General features: G+C 39.1%; 1 protein-coding gene across 6 annotated transcripts in view; it reads right to left on the reverse strand.

Annotated features, from left to right (window-relative positions):
• Window positions 1-26,289, reverse strand: part of NELL1 (neural EGFL like 1) — a 394,533-nt gene that overhangs the window by 167,720 nt on the left and 200,524 nt on the right. For all 6 annotated transcript variants that reach the window (XM_067558184.1, XM_067558183.1, XM_067558182.1 and 3 more), the window contains exon 14: window positions 4,192-4,314. In XM_067558184.1, the coding sequence (XP_067414285.1) occupies window positions 4,192-4,314 (123 nt within the window). The remainder of the gene's footprint in view (window positions 1-4,191; window positions 4,315-26,289) is intronic.

Here is a 26,289-nt window from a genome sequence, read left to right on the forward strand (position 1 = left end):
CCTCTGCATGCCACTCTCTAGCCCCGGATCTCTCAGATCTCTGGACCAACCAAAGACACAAGGAGGGATGAAAAGTGAATTCAGTGCTACTTTTCTTTCTTGGCATTGTGGACACTGGTGCTAAAATGGCACCAGCACTAACACGCAGAGCTCACCAGGGAGAAAAGTCACAGAAGAACATTTTATCATGCTTCCTTTTACCCAATTCCCAAGTTCTAACCCTGAGAAGAATTCACACTAGAACACCAGACGAGTGCACACCAAAATAGGAACTACAACATTCTCTTTAATGGAGCAGCATGCATCTTTCCTCTATAATATGGTCACTCTGGACTCTTTGGAATGCCTAATGCTACTGTCCATTCTAGATATGCTTACACCTTGCACAAAGATCAAGCCTGTGGCTTTACTCTTACACAGTTGTACTAAGGGGCAAGAGGAGGGCTTCTTACATTCTCCCCCCGCACAGGTCTGTAACCTCAAGACACTTTAGCATGTCTATCCTTACTTCTTATCCAGATAAGATCTGAAGGTGACATTTTCTCCTTAAATCTGATCTTCTTAAATCATTTTCCAACTTGTTGGCTCTATTCCTAGCTACTACTGAAATAACAGCCTGCTACAAGGTCACTCATACAACAAACTGAATAAGTGTACATCCTACATCCTCTACCCTCAACTTTCCTATTTTCTTGATACTCTCTATTGCTAAACAAGTGTACTTTGCATTCTGTCTTTTAAAATTAATTGGCTTCGTGCTACAGTATTAAGTCCTCTCCTGAAGTCTATCTGATTTGCTCCAAGACTATCGTTTCAATTCTTATCTACCAATTCTGTAGTGTATTCAAGTAATTCAAGCAAACTTGCTTCACATGAGTTTCCTTTTATGAATCTGTGCTAGTTTCTATTTTCTGAACTGCAGTATATAGAATATTATATACTCTTGTTCCTTATCAATCTTTCCAATATTTTCTCAGTAGCTAAAAGCAACTTTATAAGTATATAGTTTCCAAATCTATTTATTACGTTAGCCACATTCCAATCCTCTGTCTTTAGTGCTATAAATACTTTTGTCAAAGGCTTTCCCCATTTTCCTTGCTACTGCCTGGAAAGTCCCAGGATGTAATTTATTTGACTCTGGACCTGATATTTTATCAAGTTTATTATTTGCTGTGACACCGTATCACGCTAACTTGCCATTCCACTTCATCTCAACCCTCTTCTTTTCCCATCTCTCCCCCAACAAGAAGTTCATCTCTGCAATGTTATAGTCCCCTTCTACATTGAGGCCAAGAATTTGTTTATGCCCACAGCAAATAAAGGCCTCATTTGTCTCTACCATTCTACTTGCCCAGCAGTGACCTTTCTGTCTCTTTGCCTATGTCTTTGCTTCTTATTTATTTATAAAGGTTTCCTCTTGTTCATCTTCAGGTCTCTTGCTACTTTTGTGTCAGTTACACTTAAGTAGTACAATTTTTTTGTACAGACATGCATTTAGTTCTGGTCTGCATCCTTTTACCCCATTCTTCTTACTGATAATTTCCATGTCCACTTTCACAGCATCTTGTCCTTAACTACACTGTGAAATTCTCTAGCCCACAATAATTATGACAAAGCAGACACATTCCTTTGTGCATGAAATTAATTTTCCTACTTGGAAAATCCTGCAGCCTGTTACTTTTATGTACCATTTTGTTTTCCTACTCCTAACATTTATATTCATAAATCAAAACTGATTGTTCTCTATTTCCCAGATTCTCTTTACTTTCCTCTTTACCTGACACTTTTCTTGCGCTCTCTCATGTGCACACACATGTAGGTGTATTATTTCATGTATCCTGGCCAAATTCCTATCCCGCGACTTTTGGTATGCCTACTGAAAGCTCTCCATGTAGTTTCATTTGGCTGCATTATCACTCTGTACTTGCTATCCTAAAACATTAAGACAAATACTCTCCATTTCTACAGTGCATTCCATTCAAGGATTGCTGAGTTTGTTGATTAAGCCTCACAACATGGTCTTCATCATCCACATTTTACTTATATAGAAAATAAGACACAGAATGGTTATGTGACTTTCCCAAGGCAATATGGAAAGTATGTAGCAGAACCAGGAATAGACTCCCGTCCTGTGCTTTGGCTACGAAATCATCCTTTCCCTGTTGGTGTGTGGTGTTGCTGGGTGACAATAATAAGCTGCCTTGTTCCACCCCAGAGGTGGGTCAGGTCAGTGGTGGCTGAAGTGATTGCTGTGTACATATACCATTTGTAAAAGTTCACAAAATACTTTTTAGACCCTTGAAGTGTTATCCTCAGCATTACTCCTTTGATTTAACTAGTGTTATGCCACTTTACTACTGGGTGGCCCATTATTTTACAGCCTTTGCATTTACTGATTATCAAATCTCCTACCACTTGAGTACTACCTAAAACATCCACAGCAGCCCCTTCTATGATGAGAAGAGAATTTCTCCATAGCTTCCCATTAAGGGGCTTCTTCCTATCTGCTCCAGAATTTTCACCGTGGGTTCTGTAGATATATTTCCCATTTGGGATGTAAACAACCATAAAATTCCACATATTTCAGCTCTGTTTTCTGCATTTCCACGTTAGCCAGTTTAACAAAGTTGCGTAATTCTAGGCATGTCAAAAACAAAAATGGAAGAAACATTTGAAAATTAAATGGAAATTCATCGGCTTTGGTATTTCATTTCAAGCTTGAATCTCAGCACACGTTCATTAAAAGAATTTTAAAAAATAATTCCAAATTCCCTATTAAAACTATCCGGTTAAATTCCCTATTAAAACTATAAGCCAGGTTAAATTCAAAGAAATGACTTGTTTGAACCAATCAAAACTTCCCCTACTTCACACAGGATGAGTAGTTAGAAAAAAAGATGTCATTGCCAAACTTAAAGCATGAAACTTTATTAGGATGTTGCAATTTACAATCCCTGCAAGCAAGAATTGGGAACATACTGGATAAAACCGATCTCTGGTGTGACTTCTTTGACTTCTATAAAATTAATTTGGACTATTGTCTTCATTATATTCTTATTTTTTGCAGTCACTGCTATGTTAATTTAGAAACGACTTTATTCCTTCTTAATATCTTGACATTGTTGTGCACTCCAGACAGTCAGATAAAGAGATTGTCAAATGACACATGCTTTTTTTTTTTTTTGACACCTGATAGACTGTGGAAACCTTGGTGAAGAATTTAAGCTGACAGTGGTGAATCACATCCATCACTTCAAGACAACACTGCCAATTCATAACACTGTAAGAAAGCTAATATTTTTCCCCAAATCAAAGTGCATATGAATGTTTTCCGGATGGACTATTACATTTCATAAGCAGTAGTTTCCAAACAAATTAGCCATTATGGCAATAGTGTTTCGGAAGCCAGGAATTGTGGAATCACTGCTGAGGCAATTAATAGCATTTTATGAGACAAGGTAATTCCTAAAACACATAACAGGCATTGCAGGCACAATTCAGAGACATTTCTAAGTTGCAGTCATTAGTGAGCCAGCTGGTTGATGGTGTACATTTCCTCTTTTATCTTTATAAAACAGCTTAATCTTTCTTTCTTTCTTTTAAAAAAAAAAAAAAAAAAAGCCCCACAAAAACTGCCATTTTAAAGCAAGATGGACTGATTCCAGATACTCATGGTCTAAACTACAATGAAATCTACTGAATGCAGATCTTCACATTATAGGAGTACTGTAAATTAAAACACATCATGGACAAAAACATCCCTATCTATCACTTCTGTAACTTTAATAGTCCATGGTATTGCTGCATGATGCTAGTTTAAAAGATTATACCAGATTAAAGGCCACATGATCGTAGTTTAAAAGATAAAGGTCGTAGCTCATGATATAGCTGACACTAACTCTGTTTAAGACAAAGAACACAGTTTAAAAACCACATGAACCAGGTTTAAATTACAACTTGCATTGACAATAAACACATTTTTTTTTAAAACAATTCAAAACTATTTTCCTTGCGATAGGAGGTTATGCACAAATCAGTTATCTCTATGCATACTACAGTTGCCTGGTGGTAACTCAGACAGTAAGTCTTTGACAAAGCCCAGCCATCATTAGTTACCAGAACTTAGGTGACTGTCAAAAAACATCAATAGAGTCTGTGGCTTTTATTAAGTTCCTAGAGTAACAGACCTACCTCGGCAGATGGTCCCATTCCCCACATATCCAGGTTTGCAGGTGCAGCTATGTCCCCTGACAGAGTTAGTACAGATTGCATTCTCATCACAGTTGTGCTGTCCACTGCCACATTCATCATGCTCTACAAGAAAAAAAATACAAGAGAAAAAGATCTGCTTTTCAGTTTGCTGATCTGACATTTGAAAACTGTGTTAAAACTAATAACAAGGTTGCCACAATAGCTGAACACAGCAGGGATTCAGAGGTATGAGTCTACTATGGACAGCTTCAATTCCAGGACACAGTGATGTCCACATGGCAGGAGTAGCTTCTTTATTTAGACTGAAGAGGAGAAAACTATCCGGGCAGACTATATAGCACAGCTACCATGCCAGCCACAGGAAGAAGGAAAATATCTCTGCTGTGATGATAAGCTCCACCATCACTGACCACAACCAAGAGTAACAAGTATAAATACAAGATAAGTGGTTACAGTGATGGCATAGTCTTTAAAGGTCTAACAGAACTTCCATTACAACCATTCACATGCACAAGTGCATGCTGTGCTAAAGCTTGGTATACAATATAAAATAATAATATTCTATAATTCTAAGGCACCTTCCATACCAAGGGATCCCAAAGCACTTTCCAAACATATATGCTATGTGTTATTCATTACTCAAGCTGCAAACAGGGATGCAGGCCCTGCAGCTTACTCTCCCCTCCCTCCCATCTGCATGTGTGATACTGCACTCTGCTCCAGCAAAGCACCAATTTAAGGTTGTAAGGAGCCAGCAACTTGACTCTGACGCCTCCCACTTCTCATATAGCTCAGCCAGCTACTCCCTCTGCGTATGTGGCAGGATACAAATGGAGGGGAAGAAAGGAGAGCAGCTGAAGCATCATCCCAGAAATATTATGCAGGCAGAAACTGCAAAAATGGTGGGGTTTTGCCTGCTTTTTGCAGGTGAATTACATGCAGAAATTAGACTTGCACATTTTAAGAGGATGCTGACAATGTTAACTGAAATTAATTTAACTCTTTCTTTGTTTGAAGGAATCACAGTGCAGTGATGCTTCCCAAAACTATAGCTATGGGTGCAATAAAATGGGTATAATTATAAAGCAGAAATTCAAATACTTCATGCTAGTGTTTGTCTTTACTGATGCTAATGCAAAAGTCAAGTTAGTCTTTATGGACTTCTCTTAATGGACACTCATAGCTGAAAGGTACCTTCCAGTGGGAACCGGGGTATGCCTTATATGCAGACTCCCCCAAATTACAGGTTGACATTGTACTTCAGGATAAGTCAAGCTGTCTGAGTGACAGATTGCAAGGGCTCCTCCAGAATAAATGTTCTTAAAATAGCATAAATATGTCTTTGCACATTATCTATTGGGCATATAATGTTTCCAAACACATTTGATAGCTAAGTGATATGGATTTACATAATTTTTCAAAAGAGTATAATAGTGATATTTTGTTCTTTCCTTCTCACTTCTTTTTAAATAGGAAATTCATATATAAAAAATGTATCTGGTTTTCAGCTGATAAATTCAAACTTACTTTTATGATCGTTAGTTTACGCTGGTCCCTTGCTCTGCTTCAGAGTTCACTTTAGCTACTTTCTACTTTGCAGACTCTTAGATATTCTGAATGTTAGGCTCCTTCCTGAGAACTGGGAACTCTTCTTCTACAACTCCAAGGAAACTACAGAAGCCTCATTCTCCTATCTCGATTAAGAAAAGCACCAAACACAGTTCAGCCCATTGTGGCAGATTAAGGAGAAGTTTTTATAGTGGTAACCCTCTGGCCACCCCTGGAGGTGATCTGCACATTCTATTCTTAAGACATGTTCTCTTTTAAAACAGTATTATCCCCTAAATCTCACCTAGAGAGGAAAGTTGGTGTTATTATTGAACTGTATTTCAATAGCACCAGAAAAACATGGAGACCCATTATGCTAGGCACGCCCCCCCCCCCCCACACACACACTCTAAAATCATCCCTGCCCTAAAGAACTGACAATCTAAACAGATTCCCCTCTCACCATTTACAGTAAAAACAATATCTCATCTGCAGAGAAAAACTTGTGTTTGACAAAAACATCCAAGACATTAACCCCTTCTGAGCTCTTCCCAAGTATTTGCATTAGTAGGGATTCTAATGTAGACAAGGTTCCAAGGCCGCAGCTTTTTTTAACATTGGTGTCAATTACATACGTTCTGAGAGGATTTAATTGGCACAGTGTTAATAATGGTTCTGGCCATGGGAAACTGACCTACATAGGGGAATCCAGTTTGCTAACACCAGTGCAACTAAGGGATCCTTGTCTACACAAGAAATTCCAAAGTTGATAATGGTGGAACAGCTGCAATGGTGGGAATTTTTTTTTAAAATTTCCCTAGTGTAGACAAGGCTATAGATGAGTTAGCTATAGCCCTAGTGAGAATGAGTCAGCATTGATCTTCTGTCAGGTTAACACAAATCTTTTATTCCAAACACATTAACCTGTGAGAAAAGGAAAAATGCTTAAAGACCCTGTCAAGTATTCTACTTCAGTTGTGTTTCATTCTTCCTTATAAGGTTTCACCAAAGAGCGGTGTTGGGGTTTGGTTTTTTTTTAAAACAGCATTCATGAGAAATTCCCAAACCTTAAGGCCTCACCCCTGGCATGATTCATAATGTGTATTAGCAAAACTCTTTGTGCTTAATTGTAGCTTGAAAATGTACATAAATATCTGTAGAAAGTGAAATAAATCTACAGAAGGAATTTCAGAGAAGCAGAACAGACGATAGACAAATCAGACTGATCAGGATGAGCACAGCTACTCTTGCAAGAAAGTGTCATGATAATTCAAATTATTGCAAGTGTTTTGCGATAAATGGCTTAGTTTTGCAATTCATTCAAAAGACAACACCTCCAATGTCATGGGGCCAATTACCACCACGCTGTACCACTGATTCAGTGAACTCAGTGGAAGAATTCAGACTCAGAATGGGAGAATTATTAGACAAGATTGCAACCCAAGATGGAATGTGAAGACATTGGAAAAGAAAAAAATGAAAAAAGAAAACAAAAGCTGTGAGGTAAGAAAATTCTGAGTGCCTACTTCTTGAAAACGTCTTATTTTGGCAATTACATTTTTATCTGGGACCCAAAAGTGCAGAAAGGGGCACATAAAATAAAAAATATATATTCTCAAGAAGTGTGGGTTTTCAGCATAGGTACAGGGATTGTATGTGTGGGGTGGTGATCATTATTTTATCTGATTGGGTTCATCTATCCCTGATTTACCCAATATTGACAAAAGAGAATGTCAGTGAAAGAGCTAGCAGCAAAGGGTATATCTACACTGCAATTAAAACCCATGGCTGGCCTGTGCCAGTTGACTCAGGCTCATGGGTTTTAGGCTAAGGAACTGTTTAACTGCAGTGTTGACTTCTGGGCTCAGACCGCAGCCCAAGCTCTGGGACTCTCCCAGCTCATAGGGTCCTAGAGCCCAGGCTCCAGACTGAACCCAGAAATCTACACTGAAGTTAAACAGCCTCTTAGCCCAAACCCCATGAGCCTGAATCAGCTGGCACAGGCCAACCAAGGGTATCTAATTGCACTGTAGACATATCGAATGGGGCCATGGCTGGCCCACTGGGAACAGAGACAATGAGAGATGTGATTTACTGATTTCCTAAATTGAAGTCATTTCGCTGAAGTGTTAACATACATTTCAAGAAACAGGAACCATTCAAGAGCAATAATAATAATAATACTTTGTCCTTATAGACAAGTTAATTTCTTTATGAAATCCTTGGAGGCTGTATTTTCAGGTCTTATATATCTTGTATTTAAATAATATATACTAATCAATAATGGAGAATTGTGGCTAATAGCCCTGGGAATCAGGAGATCTGGATTACATTCTCATCTGTACCAGAGGTTGCTGTGTGAGCCTGGGAAGTCATTTAACTTATCTGTGCCTCAATTTTTCCTTCTGTAAAATGGGGATAATAATACTTTTGTCACAGAAATATTCTGAGGATTAATTAACAATTGTAAACTGTTTTGAGCTGCTCAAATGTAAGATGCTGTAGATGATTAAAGTATTATTGCTGTTTTAGTATGAATCTGAGAATCAAGTGTTTGCTGCTGGCTTACCTTTTGCTTTTTTAATTTCTTCTTCCTGTAGCACTCATCAGAAAGAACGTACGTAAAGCACGTTTTCTGAGTTCACCTCACCTTTCCCCCCTCCCTATCCAGCCAGCCACAACCAAAATTGACAAACTAATAATGTATTACTAAGCTGTTTGTCAGTAAAAGTCTCCTAGAATTTTAAAATCTTTCATGACCGTTCCCAAAATCCACAAAAGGATTATTTTACAACCACAGTGTTTTCTCAGTTCTTTTGCAGCAGGATAGTTTGTGAAGCGAAGACAAAATGGGCATATTCTCTTCTCAGCCCTTGGCTAGGGACGCATTCCTGCTTTAATACACGCTTGAAAAATTACTTCCAAGAAATTAGTCTTATTTTGTAAAAGTATTTCTGCGGAAAAATGCTCCCCCTTCTGCCTTTGTTGTTCCCAAAATCAAAGCTCTCTCTACATCCTCAAACTGAGTCAAATCTCTACAGAAAACTTCCATTTGAAAATGCTGTCACTGGAAAGTCAGCCCTGGTTAGCAACCTGCCTCAAGCAACTGAAAATATAGATTTCTGTTCAGGTTCATACTAGGATAACACTATGGGTTTGGGAAAATTGAAGTTGTTTCTTCAGCATTAGAGATATATAATGCTACGTATAGTAGTTACAGTTATCTGCTGTAAATATCTCTACCTTGCACATAGAAAAGCTAATGAAATGAACTGTTTATCTTGATGATTAGAACACTTTGGGATAAGTTAACAAGTAATCCAAAAGGAAAACCTTATATTTCAACACTGCATGCCATTATATAAATAATCATATAAGAAGCAAAATGAATTCACCACAAAAATAGTATGTTGCATACAACATTTAGACTCTTAAAGGAAGTAGCACTACATCTTACACAGTGGCTCAAAACAGCTTAAGTTTTAAGAACAGACTTAAAATAGGTTATGTCTGCCTGGTACCTCTGTAAGCATACAAATGGGGGAGGGCTGACGGGGGCATGGATTATCAACCTTTTCCCTGAGTGCCATGAAAGGAACTAGCCATAATTTGGAGGGAGAGTGCAGGCCCTATTTCTTGTTAGCATCCCAACTACATTAGATGCCTGGAAAGGTGAGGAGACAGGTAATCCCCAATCACGATGGCATAGCTGGCCATGCATGGAACCAAAGACGCTGCAGCTGCCACACACGTGTGCACTTCTCAACACCACCACTGGAGGAATTTTGACCGACTCTAGCTAGATTGGATAGCTAAATACACACCTCAAGGTTCCCTCCAATTCCACTTACTCAACAAGTACATTACACAGCTGGTCATGCAACATCACTCCCTGTGCAAGTGTGCATTAAAACAATAAATGAGCTATGGACCAGAGAATAGAACTAAACACTCCATTGTCATTGCCATTAACCCATCTCATCAGAGAAATTCACTATGAAAAATTAAACATCTAATATTAGATAATGCCAGAAATATGCCCCACAATGCCCTATTGGGCTGAAATATCTGAATTTGGGATCTCGTCCTGTAAACTCGCATGTTTTGATTTTGAATGGATCTTTCGCATTTTTTCAAAACACTGGAAACTTTATGTGAATTAGGGTAAAGTGCTTGTAGGTGATGAGAATATAATATTTTGCATACATCAAAGCATACATCTGCTCCAGCTGAGTTTTTTTCTTTATCATAAATACATAACACTGCTGACAGCACATCACACCAATGAAAAGTGTAAATTGGATTAGGCAAACAAAATCTGACGAAGATCAAAGAAGTCAGCAATATTAGGGCACCCATTTCCGTGTCACCTCCTCTGTCTCTCAACTTTTCTGGCCTAATTTCAGTAAAAAAGCTACAAAACTAGGTCCTCTTATTGAAGTGGATATTTTACCATTTGAAAAATGCTCTGTATCTTATGCTGCAGTCAGCTCAGGATGCGTAGTAAGAAGAGAGCAAGGGGATTATGCCCAAAGGGAGGTTACTTGCCCACAGCAGGACATTATGCTGAAATTCTTTTTCCAGAAATATTTGTAGAGTAAAGAGGGCCTTAGAAATAGATTTGGAAAATACGTGCAAAGTGAGAGATTATTCCAAGGATTTATCTCTTATTCTAAACATAAATATATGTACATACATACATACTTCTTCCTTTCACTCTTGTGAATTTATATGTGCTTGTGAAAGGTTCCAGACAGTCCTGAAGACTGAAGTCGTCTATTTAGCCACATAACAAGAGAATGTGCACAGAAGCAATGCAATCTTGCTCATCTGCTCAGTTACCAATGTGACCAGATCTGGACTTAAATGGACCAACTCTAGCAGTGAAAGAACAGTGCTGTCTCCCCACATTTATTCAATCCAAGACACTTAATGCCAAGTGTGATGGTGATGTCAATGGTGTGGACACATCCAGGAAGAACTGGACTGAGACTACCAACTCATTTCACACAGGTCACGTCACAGCCAGCAGATAATGGATTTTGGTCACTACTGTCTTGAACTGGGCTTTAGCTGGCGACCAAGTGCCTTCCTATCCCACTGCCAATCCCCTGAGCAATCCAGGCTCCCTAATTTTCCCTTAGCAATAAAAACAAAACTGATTTCAAATGCTGGGTTCCTTGCCTCACAGTAAGTGGAAACAGATCTCATTAACAATAATCACTGATATAGTAGGCCACAGCCTCCAACTGGCAGAAATCCCAACAGCTCCATTGGCCCAGTATGTGCATAAACAGAAGTGAGAATAACCCAGCAGACAAAATCATATATATTATTTTTATATTATGTAATAGTACAAGTAAAAAGTGTGAGCTCTATTTTCCCAAGAGCTTCTATACTGTACAAGGATCCCAAGCAATCCACTGGTACTCTGATATTTCCTTTCTACTTACATTAATTTAGCATACAGAACCCTAACATTCAAAGCATTCCAAGTTAAATTTAATTTAAAAAAAACAAGCTAAAGAAGATGTCCAAAAAAGAAGCATTGACTATAGACTTTACGTTTTATCTTGACAAAGCAATAAAACAATTTACTTTCCAAACTTCATACACAAAACTTGTATCAATCATAGATTTCAAATCAAAATGTAAAACTCTGATGGGGGGGATAAGCCCTGCACTAGTCCGGCCAGGGTTAATCCTACTCTGAGAGCCGAAGAGGCCACACCCCCTTGGCTCTATTGGGCTTACTCCATCTGCACCTCCCGTACAAAAGGGAGCAGCTGAAAGGGACAGACTGCTGAAGAGAGAGGATGTACTGTGCAGAGCAGATGTGCTGAGAGCACTGCAACCCAGACAGACGCTGCACCACTCAACAGAGGTCCACAGGAAACAGAGTCACCGGGAGCTGCAGCAGCTGACGACTCCAGAGACCCTGGAGAGCTACGGACTTTACCACTGGGCAAAGGGGCAGGAAGTAGGCTTGGAGACTTAAACTTTGCTACAGAAGGGGAATTGGAGAACCGGTCAGCATGTTTCGGGAGAATCCATGCTGACTCAGTGGTGAGCACCCCTGCCATTGCCAGGGCACTTGACTGGGGCTCAGAGGAGCAGGGAGGGCCTGAGCCCTCCTACCCCAGGTACCACACACCTTTAGGTGGCACCCACTTCCCCAACATACAACTAGGCCTCATAGCCTTGACTAGGCGGACCACTCTATTGACTCCATGCCACCCTGACCAAAAGGGCTGTTCTACTGACTCCAGCAGTTAGCCCTTGTTGCCCTGTGAACCAGGGCCAACCTACTGACTTTGGCCTCTAGGCCACACAGCTCAGACTGCAAGGGCTTCCATATTGGCTCAGGCCACTAAACCAAACTGCCCAGAAACGCAGGGTGGGAAGTTATACCCAACTGTGTGGTCACAACCCTGAGCCCATCACCCTCCAAAAGGTGGGTGAGGTGTACAACCCCATGACAAACCCTTATCCAGCTAATTTAATTTCGTTTTTCCTTTTCCGTTCTACAAATGAACACAAAGCATAAAACTCAACTTTCTTATTTACTTGAAATAACTAATATACCAGATTTTCACACAAATACATTTTCTTTCCTATCAAGAACCATAAGCCATTTTGCTCTCAGTTCCTATTGCAATGGGTCCCTTAATATGTAGGATAGTAGTATCCTCAGGTTCGTCCTTACCACAGAGACAATCTTAAATCATACTGTGCCATGAAATCTGCTTTGCTGCACAATTTTATGAAAATTGCTAAAGTTGAGTAACCTCTTCTGTAGCAGTTATTTGACTTTCCATGCCCAAAATTCACCTTCTGTGTGTCTATTTTTACACAGAAGTAAAATACTGAACAGGGGTGAGGAAATAGTGTCTGTTTTTTGGGGTGGCTGAGGATACTTATTTATATCTGTTCATACTTCATTCACCTACCTTTTTATGGGCCATCTTGTGACCATTGCTGGGCACCCTTGCAGAGGAGAGAGCAGCTTCTGCAGGGCTGACACAACTTGCTGAACTCTGGGGGATTGAACTGTGACTGTATGAGACATTGTCTAGACTAGGAAAAGTAATTTTAGGACAGGCTTATCTACTGCAAGCAATCTAGTCAAGACAAGGCCTGGGTCACAATTCAGTCCCTGGTCTCCTGCAGGGCATCTGCATAATGCTTGTTACTCAGGACTCCTGGTTACTCTACAATCTAGCACTAGACAATTGGTCTTCATTACGAATATATTTTAAGGCCGGTATCTAAGTGCCAAATTTTCAAATATGGCTTCTACATTGCACTCAAAACATCTGGTGTATCACCTGAAAAACCCTAATTTATGTCTACAAGTTGTGACTCATTATGTATGCAAATGGATATTTATGTGTCATTATCCATTCTGTATGAGCAAATGCCTGTTAGCATGTACAACTTTGGATTCTACAGGTACAATCAGCAACACAAAATATTTCTCTGTGTATCTTAATTGCTTAAGTGACTACTAGTTGTGTGCATATGCGGGAAGGGGTGAGACAAAAAAAGGGGAAGGCCCAATCTCTGAAAATTTGGCCTTCAGGATACCTTTAAATTCTGAAGCACTAGGGGCCTTATCCAAAGTCCATTGAAGTCAGTGCAAAGATCACCATTGACTAGAAGGGGCTTTGTCAATTCCCTAGCTAAACATTCTAGAGTAAGTGGCAGTGTCTGTAAATTCATGTGCCATTTCTCCTTTATTTTCTCATCTGGAATTTTTTGCCTTTTTATTTCCCTTCTTCCTTAAAATACATTTGATTGATTTTCTCATCCTTTACCACTTTGTGCACAAATGTACTCCCAATCTTTTTATTAATATAGAAGAATAGCTACTGGGTTATTGGTGTTAACACTCATAGCATCAGTTTTCTTCTGACATTTCATATGTGTGATATGTATACCAGTGACTGTGACCGTAACAGCACTGACATATTTAATGAAATTCTGAAATGAGCCCTTAGCAAGTGAATGGTCCTGTGGTGAAATGTGCAATAAAATTGACAAATTCCTCAGATTAAGTCGGGTGCTTATCTTTGCTGGAGTTTTGGGGAGTTTTTTGAGATTCAGACTTTGTAGGTTTTCCAATAATGTGCAGAATCCCCTACAGTGCTTTATTGCTCCCCAATTTTAAAAAGCAACCTGTGAAAAGACTTAGTGACAGAGACAACAGAGCTCTCATTAGAACAGGGCCGTCAATTAAGTGACCCTATGCTCACCCTTTTAACAAAACTATAATGGATGTTATACAAAAGTATGCCTTGTGAGGTATCATTTGAAAACTCAGTTTGCTGATCATTGTTGTCCTGGTAAAACGTGTGTGGCAACATTGTATATAAAGTTATAAAATTTTATTGTGTGAGACATTGCTGAGACATTCTCCACGTGTAGAAAAGCAGGCACAAACTGGCTCCTCAGAGACAAAGGCAAACTGACACCTCAGCCACGTGTCAACAAAATCAAATGGACAATCACCTGGTTAAGTGGCAATTCTCTGGCAGGAAAAAGGGTGTGAGCGAGAAATTTAAATCTTGGCAATGAATGTCAGTCCACAGACTGACTGTCTTCTGAACCTCAGATGTAGGTGTTTTTCAAAGAAAAGGAGAGCTATAAGAAAGGAGAATGGAGGCCCCAAAATATCTCTCCCCCCTTCATCTCTACTCACAGCATCAGTAAGACCTGAAGGTCAAGGAAATTAACACTGAGCTGGGGGAGAAGTCCTGCTAAAAGGATTCCAGCCAATAAGACTGCTACAGCATGTGGTAAGAGATACTCTTTGCTTTTAGTTCACTTACACTAGCACCTAACTTAATAGGTGTTTTATCTTTTTATTTCTTTGTAACCAATTCTGACTTTTATGCCTCATTACTTGTAATCGCTTAAAATCTATCTTTCTGTAATTAATAAACTTGTTTTAGTGTTTTATGTAAGCCAGTGTGGTTGGATTGAAGTGTTTGAGAAGCTCCATTTGAGATAAAGTTTGTGCATACCATTTTCTATGATGATCAGTGAGGGGTGATTTTTCATGACATTTTTACACCAGCGAAAAGGTGCAGAGGCAATTAAACTGGAAAAAAAGGTCCTGTGGCCCTTACAGCTTACTTCATTTGGGGAACTGGTATAAGCTATACTGGCAAAAAGGCTGGTAATGGCTGATGGGATGGATCACTTGATAATCTGTTCTAGTCATTCTCTCTGAAGCACTTGGTATTGGCCACCGTCAGTAGACAGGATACTGGGCTAGATGGACCATTGGTCTAACCCAGTACGGCTGTTCTGTTCATAAACACCCTTCCTAGTATAAGCTGTGTCTCTACTACGGAGGTTTGCCAATATAGCTATACCAGCAAACTCTTTCTGATGTACACCTGGCCTCAGTGAGGGAGAGGGTTGCCAAGTAGCTTCAGTTCTATAGAGCTAAATGCTGAGCTACATGGAGCTTAGGAACTCTGTTGGCATTAAACTTGGCATTAAACTTAAGCTCTTCAGACTCTAGGAACTAAAGCTCTGGAGGAATTCCTAAACTTCACAAGAAGTGAGCTACAGAGGAGCTGCCAGCCCTGGACTGAAGCTCTGCTTCTGCAAATCTTAGCTCTACAGACAGTGCAACCCTGGGGAGTTTAACTTAGCCAATAGTTTTAGTTAATCATAGTTAAGTAAATAGGGTTTACACTGTACTAAGAGATCTATACAAAGTTACCAAGGCACAAAAAAATGATCCCAGAAAAAGTGGCCAAACGTTTAACACTGGAAAGATAGAAAGCATCCATGGTGTTGAATATTGTAGAACTGTGCCATAGTCTGACAAGATTTATAAGCATGAAAATTTAAGAATGATTGGTCTCAATTTTTAGACATTTACAACTAACACATATCTTATTAATTTGCTTGATAATTTCAGTCTTTTAGATAACCAGAAACATTTTGTATCCTTTGTGTATTGTATGTTATGGCAGTGTTGTGCAGTGACCAGAGCACAGGTCTGGAAATCAAGAGATTCCATTCCTGTCTTCTGTGATCTTGTGCAAGTCACTTTAGCATACCTGAATTTCAATTGCACTATCAGTAAAATAGCAATAATTAAGCCTACCAACCTTTGGTAAAGGGCTTTGAGATCGATGGATGGGAACATTCAATTTAAGTATTATGTTCATTAGCAGCACAGCTGGATTTGGAAATAATATTTAGAAAGCAAATGACCCCTTCTGCACAAATCATTTGGTTAATCAGTGATACAGGAAAGTTTACGAATCATTGTCTATGGGCTACAGTCTGATCACATTAAGGTCAATAAGAGTTTTGCAACTGACTTCAATGGAATCAGGAGTTAGCCCTACAAAAAACAAACACACACAGAACTACCAGTTATTGACTTGTGATTGTCCCCATATCACAATCTATCTGCATTTTTCTGTCTAATTATTATTTTTATTTTGTAAGAAGAATATTGAGTCTTGTAAGAGGGAAAAAATCTAAGGGTACATCTACATTTAATTTCCATCTTGGGTAGAGGTAGATGTGCTAGTTTTGATCAAGCTAGCGCACTAAACACAGTGTAACCATGGCAGCATGGGTGGTGGGATGGACTAGCCATCGGAGTAAGGACTGAGTAGTACTGTACTTGGGTCAGCTAGCCCATCCCAACGCCCACACCATCACGGCTACACTTCTACTTTTAGTGTGACAGTTGGATCAAAGCTAGCACACGTACATCTACCACCAGCTCGAATGTAAACATACTCTGAGTCTTGGAATTCAATTTAACATACCAAACAGGAAAGTAATTGCACAGTTCCAGCTAGGCAAGCCAATTGTCAATTAAAGGAATGGTAACTAATAAAAAAAAATGCTAAAGAAGAGAACAGGACAATGAAGGTCTCACCTGCCTTAATCACAGGAAATCTAACAAAATCTTTCCTCTTCACAACAACAACAGTTAGCAGCATGAAGTAGAGAGCAAAGTTCTGATGAAAATCATGTTAGACATACTGGAAATGTAAACACTGAGGAGAATCAGGTGCAACTAGTAAATCTGAGGTAATGACACAATTCAGCGAACTGAGAATTTGTCTTCCAATTACCATTGCCTAATTCACAGGTTACAGGAATGTCTATTACCATTACAGCTTAAGAAACTATTTTATTTTGCTCCTGCAAAAAATATACAAAAAAATATACAACTGGAGATGGTTCAAATACTTTCATTCTACATTTCATTCAAAGGAAAGTAAAGGGTAATATGAAATAAGCTTCACCTATTACAGAGTTGCTGGTTGCAATTCCATCATTAAGACTGAGTGAGAAGTTTTCCGTTTAACGGGAGCCTAAAACCTTTATTTGGTAGAAATCTCAAGAGATAAAAGTGAAACACAGAAAGTAAATTTTGACACATTTTTCATGGTGATTTCATGAAAACTGGATTATTCAGAGTTCTGAAAAAGGACCCCCATTTTTTAAATTATTTTTTTTAAGTTTTTCACTGCATTTTCTTACTCCAACCCTCCATAAGGCTTTCACTTCCACCTGAAACAAATTCCAAAAAGCAGCATATACCCCAACTTTATCACTATTTGCACTGTATCTTAAAAGAGTAATAGTGATCTCTCAGCAATGTTACGGGAGAATAATGTCCCAAAAAATATGAAAAGTGTGACAGTCACATGTGCCAATCTGTTGATATAAAAGCATCTGAGGTCACTGGTAAGGTTTCATGTTAGAGTACAAGTCTGATGAACTCACCTATGTGTTACTTTTTGGCATCTGTCAGACTGAAAGCCTAGCAGAGTATTGGAGTGAGTGTCAAACACTGTTGTGGACAGTGTGAAAGTGGCAAAGATTGCAGAAGTCTTTTCCCTTAATTGACTATTTCCATGCCTTTCAGGTTTTGAGTTGGTAGAATGTGTCCCAATACAACCTTAAATGTCATTAAAAGTTTTGGTGTGGTTTATATATATACACATATAGTTAAGCATGTACTTGAGTGTTCTCCAGAAGTATGAACCTCCGGATGTGTTTAAGTCCTTGCAGGGCATAACACTAACTTTTTGAAAGTACAGGTGAACATAGAGGAAGACATTTATGTCTGCAGAATGTACTCACCTAAACTGGAGTTTGGCTGCGTTACTTGGGCCAAGATTTTAAAAAACAGGTTCCTAAAGTTAGGCTTCTAGGTCCATATTTAGGAGCTTAAAATTAATTAAGTGGCCTGCTTATCAACAGTGCTCAGTACCCAGCTACTTCCACGGAGTTTAATTGGACCAGATGAGTGCACAGCAATTTTGAAAATCAGGCCCTTTATTTATTTAGGCTGTTTATTTATCGTAGCCTCTTTTAGCCTCACAGAAAATGACACTGAATTTTTAAATGGCAGCAAGTGGTCAAATAATTTGACATCTCATTTAAAAGACTGCACCTCCAGCAACACATTATGTCCTAACCCTATGCTGGGGCACTGGTTCACTATTGACTCATTAGCAAAAATGGCACCAAATGAATCACCACTTCCTAAAGCATCTATGTATTTCCTTGAAGATCTCCCATTCAAATACCAACCAGATTTGACCATACTTAGCTTATGAGATCTGTCAAGATCACAGCCTGAGTTGTTTTGGCTGTAGGTACATAACATATTATATCAGTGAATACTGAAAATACACGGAAGGTTTCACTGCAGAGATGAAAGCAAGGTCAGACAGCATTATACGCTGAACACTGCTCTGGCATTTGGGACTCACTTGATACTAGATAATCACAGCACAAACTTTATTCTGTAAATGTATCGCTTAACACAAATAATAAATAAAAATAACCTAAATATCCAGACATATGATGCATTTGATTGAAAAATACATGGTTGATTGATGTTAATCCAAATAAGGAGCTCATTTCTAAAGGATTTATACTCTGAATGCATGAAAAAGTCACAGGCAGCCATAGGGAATTGATAACAAACCATGTTACTCTCCAAGAAAAATAAGAACTTAAGCATAGGATTATGCAGGACGACTGCTGTAAGAGAAGTGTCTTTTCTCCAGGAAAGCTTAGCACGAGGGATGGGAGGCAATAACCTGAAATATCAAGTGGAGAAATCTAAGGGCAGCTGTTAAGTGCATTGCAGATTCAAGGTAGGGGCCTTGAGGGAGGAAGGCAGGGCGTGGTTCACTTGCTGCCTTTCTTTTCAACACTAAACACTGCCTGATTCATAAAATGCTACCTGAAGCCTCTTCACTGTGAGTGGAATCACACAGAATGCAGCCTTTGGCAAAGGAGAAGGTAATTAAAAAGGCAAGAAAAACACAAGCACAAAAAGTAGGAGAAATGTTTGCAAAAATCAGTTTACAAAAGATACAATAAAAATATGTTAAACTTACATTTTATATGTTAACTGTGTGTGTCTGGGAAGTCAGACAGGAGAAAACCTCACACATTCATTACAGGGCAAGAAGAGAAGAGAAGGTGAATGATCAAGTTTCTGAGCATACGACTAAGTACAAGGGAAGCCAGTAGGCTCAGGGAGTGGGATTAGAGTGTTTTATTTTAGAGAGATCTGGAAGGCCAAGAGAAGAAAAGAGGAGAGAAGTGATCTGAAGAGTCAAGAGGTTGTGACCATGACTGAGAGGGAAGTACTTGCTTGTTCCTTGGAAGATAGAGCAGTCTACAGTTGTGTAGCCAGAGAAGCCCAGTAGGTCAGCAGTCAGAGTTCCTAATAAAAAATTACTACAAATTTTCCAGCTTTAATTGGTATCTTTATCTTTTAATACTATTTATATTTTCCATACATCTTGTACCACAAAATTATTGCAGGGGGAATTTCTAACCACACAGCCCAACCTTCTTCCGCAGGAAGGAGGCTGTCAATGTGCAGCTCTCTCCATGCCAGCAATAAGGTCTGCAGAGCAGACTGGCTGGAGAGGTGTGATGGTTCTGGGGATGATCTATTCACCGCTTCAGATACAAGAAATGTTGAAATTCAAGACAAAACAGCATCAGAAGCAAGTTAACTCTACAGATTACATCTCAGTGATTTCTCTCTGTCCTGTTCTGTACCAATTAGGGAACTTTTTCTCCTAATTCAAATTCAGCATGAATTCCAAGTACAGTCCAGATGCAATGTGCCTAGGTTTTATTGGTCTTAAATCCCTCTTTTTCTTTGAATGACATCACATTACACTTCTTTGGGGTGAACAGAAGAAACGACACAAATATATATGACGAAAGCTTTATATTAATAACTAAAATAAAATGTGCATATTGTTAGGAGTAAACAGTTAGGGCCAGTTTGTGCCATCCTTACTTATGTCAGGCAGTACCCTTAGTCCATTAATTTCCATGGAACATTTTGGAAAGCAAAGTGCTACTCAATATGAGCAAGGGTGTCTGGCCCTACAGCATTTGGTAAGGGATAGAAATAAAACATTATGTATAGTCTAAAGTGAATTAAAAAGCAGGAAAGCGGGTTCTGAAAGAAAACTGCTGCCAAATGAAGCACCAAAATACTAGTGCACACTGCACGCTATTGTGTTTCTGAAAAGCTTATTCCAGCATAATTGACAGACAACAAAGGCAGGAGTATAAGGTGCAATGTACCTCAAAAAGGGGCGGGATGGGGAGAGCTAATAATAATGTTCTAAAAGGGTCTGTCTGAACAACATCACAAAGAAGGTGGTGTCATCTAGTGTTTAGGGCATGTGACAGAGTCAGGAAACATGGGTTCTATTCCTGTTTTATTAAATGGTTGTGACCTGGGTATACTCTGTAAAGTGCTCTGATGTCAGTGTTTGAAAGATATTATTCAAGTGCAAAGTGTAAAAGAAATCTCTTGGAACTCCCCACTATGACCAAATTATTTACCAATCCCATCGGCCACACAATGACAAGGAGACTGGTTCTGGAGAACAGCATATGTAGAACAAGAGATCAGGACCCAGAATGGTAGGTGGGGATTAGATAAAGGTTCATGACATATGGAAATGGAACTAATACTCCAGAGATGGCTGATATATACAGAAGCCAGCAAATAACCAAGTGACAATCTGGAGAGCACAGCAGATAATCATTTAGTGTTCGGCGATAGCTGAAGCAAATCAAACACAAGTCCACTGGGAAAGTGACTGACATATATTAACACAGGAAAATCATCATACCACCAGAGCCTTCTTTTGAATACCACCCCTTTTTTCAGCATCCACGGCTTCCAGGGAATGTGATAGCTATCAACCCTCCTGTCTGTGAGAAATTTCACACGTTTTTGGAGCACCTTGCAGTCTCTACAGTGCCTTCCATCCAAGGAGCTCAAAGCACTTTGCAAATGTTAATAAATTATGTCTCAACACTCTTGTAACATAAGTAACAATTATCCCATTTTATGGATGGGGAAACTGGAGCACAAAACAGTTACCTGGCTTTCCCAGGGTCACACAGCAAAGCTGGGAACAGAACTCAGACCCAAGATTCAGCCTTGTGCTTAAATCACTAGAAAACATGGCTGACTTTATCATCTTCCCCATTTATATTCTGCACTTACCACAATGTTTCTAGGCATGTGGACTACATATTTTTAAAACACAGGAATAAATCTGAGAATGATTTCATGAAATTGTTTAGAAAAAAATTCAGAAAAAATTGAAACATTTTATTTGACATTTTTTAAATGAAATGTTTTGTTTTGGCTGGAAATTACTTTTTCTTCCAAAATTTCCTTTAATTTTATTCTAAGAAAATCAAAAACTTTTAAAATAGTTGAAATTGAAATGAAACTTTTTGATTTTGCCAAAATGAAACATTTTATTTGACCCAAAATGAAACTTTCCAAATTGCCAAGAATTTTGAAAATTTTCATTCAGTCTGACAAGAAATGATATTTAATTTTTCAAATTGCCAATGAACCAAAAAATGCATTATTTTCCCAATCCTGTTAGCAACTTTCCTCTACTGAAGACTATTGGCCTCTCAACTCAAACCACACCTCAGAAAACCTGAGTGTAGATTGAGAACTATGAGACTGTAATAGTCTCCCAAGGGAAATGATGGAAGCCCCATTGCTTGGAGCATTTTCAAATAGAGTGGACAGAGCATTAGAAAACATACTGTAGGGAACAATCCTGAATTGAGAGGGGATGAACTAGTTAACCCAACAGGTCATTTCCATTTACTATGAAGCATCACTATCCCTGGAGTGCCCATTTTCCCTCTTATCTAAGCACAGGCAAGGAAGAATTCATGTGTTGAATCTTTCACCCTCGTCAATAATCACTTCAGATATTATAGCCCAAGGGCCTGGTTGTTATGAGGTTTTCAATGTCCCTTTCATACTGCAACAGCTATTTTCCTGTGGATTCTTCCTGTTGTTCATTTCTTGCCTGACAAGGCACACCAGGGATTGTATGATAACAATATCATCATCAGAAGAAGGCCCTGAACTACTGCAGCACGCTCAATATCACCGCATCTTGGGCCAGCGTTTACTCATTTGCTCTCTGGATCGATGGGGACTTCTACATCTCCGATAACTGCTAGCATGGGGAGCATAAGGCCAATGGTAGGATTGAACCATAATAAGCACAAAACCATTCATTACGCTGTACTTATTCCAGAGTGCAAAAGTAGCTACAGGGGAATAGTGCTGATCACAAGAAAGAATGAAAAAAAAAGACAAAAACTCAGAACTGAGTCCTTCTGGGTTGCTAGAGGAACAACATGTCTCTGATGGGTTTCAATCTGCTACAGAGATAGATAAAAACAGGGGAATGAAATACAAATTGTGCACATTTGCAAATAACTCAAGATACAAGAGAGAGGTAGCCACACAGAGTATGGTTTAATAAAATGTAAATAAATTTAAAGCCACCTTGAAAATGGGGTAATGGATAACGAATGGAATTTAATATCAACTAATTGGAGGTAGTGGAGTGGGACCCAAAGAGAACAAACAAATGAAAAATGAACTAAAATGAACTAGAACCAGAGGACTTAGAAGAGTAATGGAGGTGTTTTCTCCAAAACAAGTATCTCAACAATGTTGTGTCTTAGCCGAAATGTTCCACAGAATGCAAGGATGCAACTAAGACAGTGTATATAATAATTCTTAGGAAACTACATCTACTCAGTTCTGATTACCACATTATAAAAGAAAGATGAGATGGTACTTGAAAAGGAAGAGAAGAATCAATAGGATAATTACCTATACTCAGACATGAATGTCAATAGAACAAAGAAAAGATATTAAACTCATTATACTGTACATGAAATTTATACCCTCTCAAGACTAAATTCCACCCCTCTTTTACATGTGTGATAAGGTGTCTACCCCACACAAAACTGGATGGGGTTAAGTTGGCCAAGTGGGCCAATTAACTCCATAGACTGCACCTAGAGAGGGAGCCAGGGCACAAGGAAGTGATTGAAAGCAGGCTCAGCAGGAACAGGCAGGGCCTATAAGGCGAGGAAGCTGGCAACAGAAAAGGGCTGCCGGGAAAGGCTGCAGCCATTCCCTGGGAAGAGGGAGGAGGATTTGGAGCTGGTACACCTAGAGAAAGAAGAGGAACCAGGAGTTGTCAGAAAGAGTCCAGGGAAGGAGCAACAAGGGCTGTGGGAAAGCAGTTGCAGATATAGGGTCCCTGGACTGAAACCTGAAGTAGCAGGCAGGCCCGAGATCCCATACTGGCCACTGGGGAAGTGGCACCATCAGGGCACTGCTGGATGCCAGAGAAGGTTTGGGTGGAAAGACTTTGGGCAACCCCCGGCAGGGGAAACCACATAGTGACCCGGTCAAAGGACCAAGTCACAAAGAAGAGGCTGCAGTTCCTGGAGCAAGAGGGGCTGTGGGATGGGTGAAGACACTGCCAGAGGAGAGTGCAATTCTGGCACAGCTAATCCCCAGGCTGACCAGGAGGCAGCAGCACCTGCCATGAGTAAACCCTGTCACAATATGCGTGGCATGCAATATCCAAAGGACTGAGTTTGGACCTTAATGATTTAAAATAAAAGGAGGAAGAGTTGGCATGCTCTACCACAGATTCCTGTATGGCCTTATTTCATTTGTAAAAATGGGGATAATAATAATTGTTTACCTCACAAGGACATCAGGATGCTCCGTCCAGTATGTTTTTAAAAACTTTTGAGATACTTAGATGGAAGTACTGTAGAACAACTATTATTATTAAAAAAAAAAAAAAAAAAAAACCTTTCTGGCTGTTATTCTCTTCCCATTTTGCTGATTCCAACAGATTTATTTAAATTATGTCAAATTCATCTACTCTAATTAAATATTTCATAATGATCTGACTGAATCATCTTGACACAAATTTCTTTTTAAGATTTAAGTGAACAAATTTTAATGTTAGAGATTAAAATCCAAGCACATTCAAAACAACATATTGTGGCCAATTGAAAACACAGAAACAAACCGAATCAGAGGAATTTAAATAGATAGCAGCAATTATCCTTCTCTCTGTTGAACAGATACAAAATGATAAAAATGATTATTGCTCTAAGGTCACTATAACATTCATGTATCTACTTAACTTGCTTCCTCTGAAGGTCCCATTTGTTTTCTTTAAGCAAATAAATAAAAAGATTTAAAAGATTATGATTATTCAATATTCTACAAGATGATGAATAAGAGATATGACAAAGGTATGTAAATGATGAATTGTAAATAGAAGGCGCTTTCCCCTGATGTTATAACAACTATGCACTTGATATGATTAGAAGGCAAAAGAATTAAGATGGATAAAAGGAAGTATACTCTTATACAAAAACAAGAAAAACATAATTAACTTGTGAAACTCCATAATAGGATATTACGGAGGAAAGGTTTTTAATGATATTCAAAATAGGGTTTGTTTGGGGTTTTTTTGGGGGTGTTATTAACATGAATAACATCTGTAGTAACACTAATTAGGATTTAATAAAAAGGCTATCAGTACTTATGGTTCAAGTCCCAAGAATATAGCCAGATGGAGCCAGGAAGAAATTTCCTTCAATAATATAGCTGTATGGAGGCTTGCCTTTCCTCTGAAGCAACCAATATTGACCACTGTCAGAAATACTAGACACTCCATTGTTCAAGATGGTAGTTCCTAATAAAAGGGTGATGGATTTTATCTGGGAAAGGAAACAATCATGAATTTTATATTGCTAGCTCAAGAGATCTTGGTTGTCATAAGATGTGATGTGGACATTCTGGATTAAAATGTCTAACATCTGGCTTTCCAACTGAGACCTACATTTAGATGGCTTGCTTTCTCTGGGCTCAGTCCTCATCTGCATCAAGCTTACACTTTGTGCAACTGAGGTGCAAGTGAGAGGGAGGGGAAACTGGTTGTCAATCATCTTTCCATTGCCATGATTCTGGGCCTCCTGGGGACTGAAATGGGCTGTTCTAATTTACACTGGCTGCAAGTGCACTATTCACTCTGTCCCCTTATCCCCCTAGTTTGCTCTGCATGTGTAATGGGGGGGGGGGGAGAGGGGAGGGGAAATAGGTGGTGTAGAGTCAGCTATGCACAGGCATCATCAAAGCAAGCATTCCCACATTATCCTGCCAGTGGTCATTAGTTCGGATGTGAAGAAACCACCTCTAGATATGAGGCAATAGTTCAGCCTACAATCTGTCGGGACTGCCAACAAAGATGTCAATTAATAGAAAAACGATGTCATTTTTGAGAAGAGAAGAATCAAAACAATTATAACCATCTATAATTAGCCATGAATGTCATCAGAATAATTGAAAAATATAATTTATATCAACACACTATAATATTTAGTTCTCAAATAGTGATTTTCATTCACAGATCTGTAAGTGCTTTACAAGGAAAGGTGTTAGTCTCCCCATTTTACAAATGGATCAGTTGACCCCAGAAAATATGAAGCAACTTGCCCAAGATCACACACAGGTCAGAGGCCTAGCCAAGAATATAACTCAGGTTTTCCTGCCTCCTGGGCCAGTCCCCTTACTCTGGACCATGCAATCTCCTGTATGCTGTTGGCCTGATGCACTACTGTTTCACTCCTATGTTACAATGGTGTAACTCCAGTATAGTCAATAAGGATTCCTGATGGTTATGAATTTCAACCACTAGTAACTTGGAACAGATTAGAATTTATGACACAAAGATGAAAGATGATTCATTTTATCCAACTTCTAATTTTATCTTCTAAACTCTCACCTTATCAAAACTAACCTAAGTCTTGGGTGTATCTTTGTCTATGTGACTACACAGGGGAGTGAAAGAGAATAAGAACCTGCCCCCTTAAGATCTGTATGGGCTACCTGGACCTTGGGTCTGGTCACACAGGTGTAAATTGGCACTGAAGCTGGGCAGGGAAGTTTGGAGAATTGGTGCTGCTATGGATCCACCCCCATGGCTCATTGGTAAGAACACCATACAAAAGGGAGTGACTTAATTTGTCATTGGTATAGGCCAGAAAAATATTACTGCTTCCAGAGTAAGGAGGGAGCAAGGGAGCAAATGTGACTCAGAGATATGTCCC

Source organism: Emydura macquarii, unplaced genomic scaffold (assembly GCF_026122565.2).
Source record: "Emydura macquarii macquarii isolate MOO-44397 ecotype Brisbane River unplaced genomic scaffold, CSIRO-AGI_Emac_v2 contig_1876, whole genome shotgun sequence".
NCBI classification, from domain to species: Eukaryota; Metazoa; Chordata; order Testudines; family Chelidae; genus Emydura; species Emydura macquarii.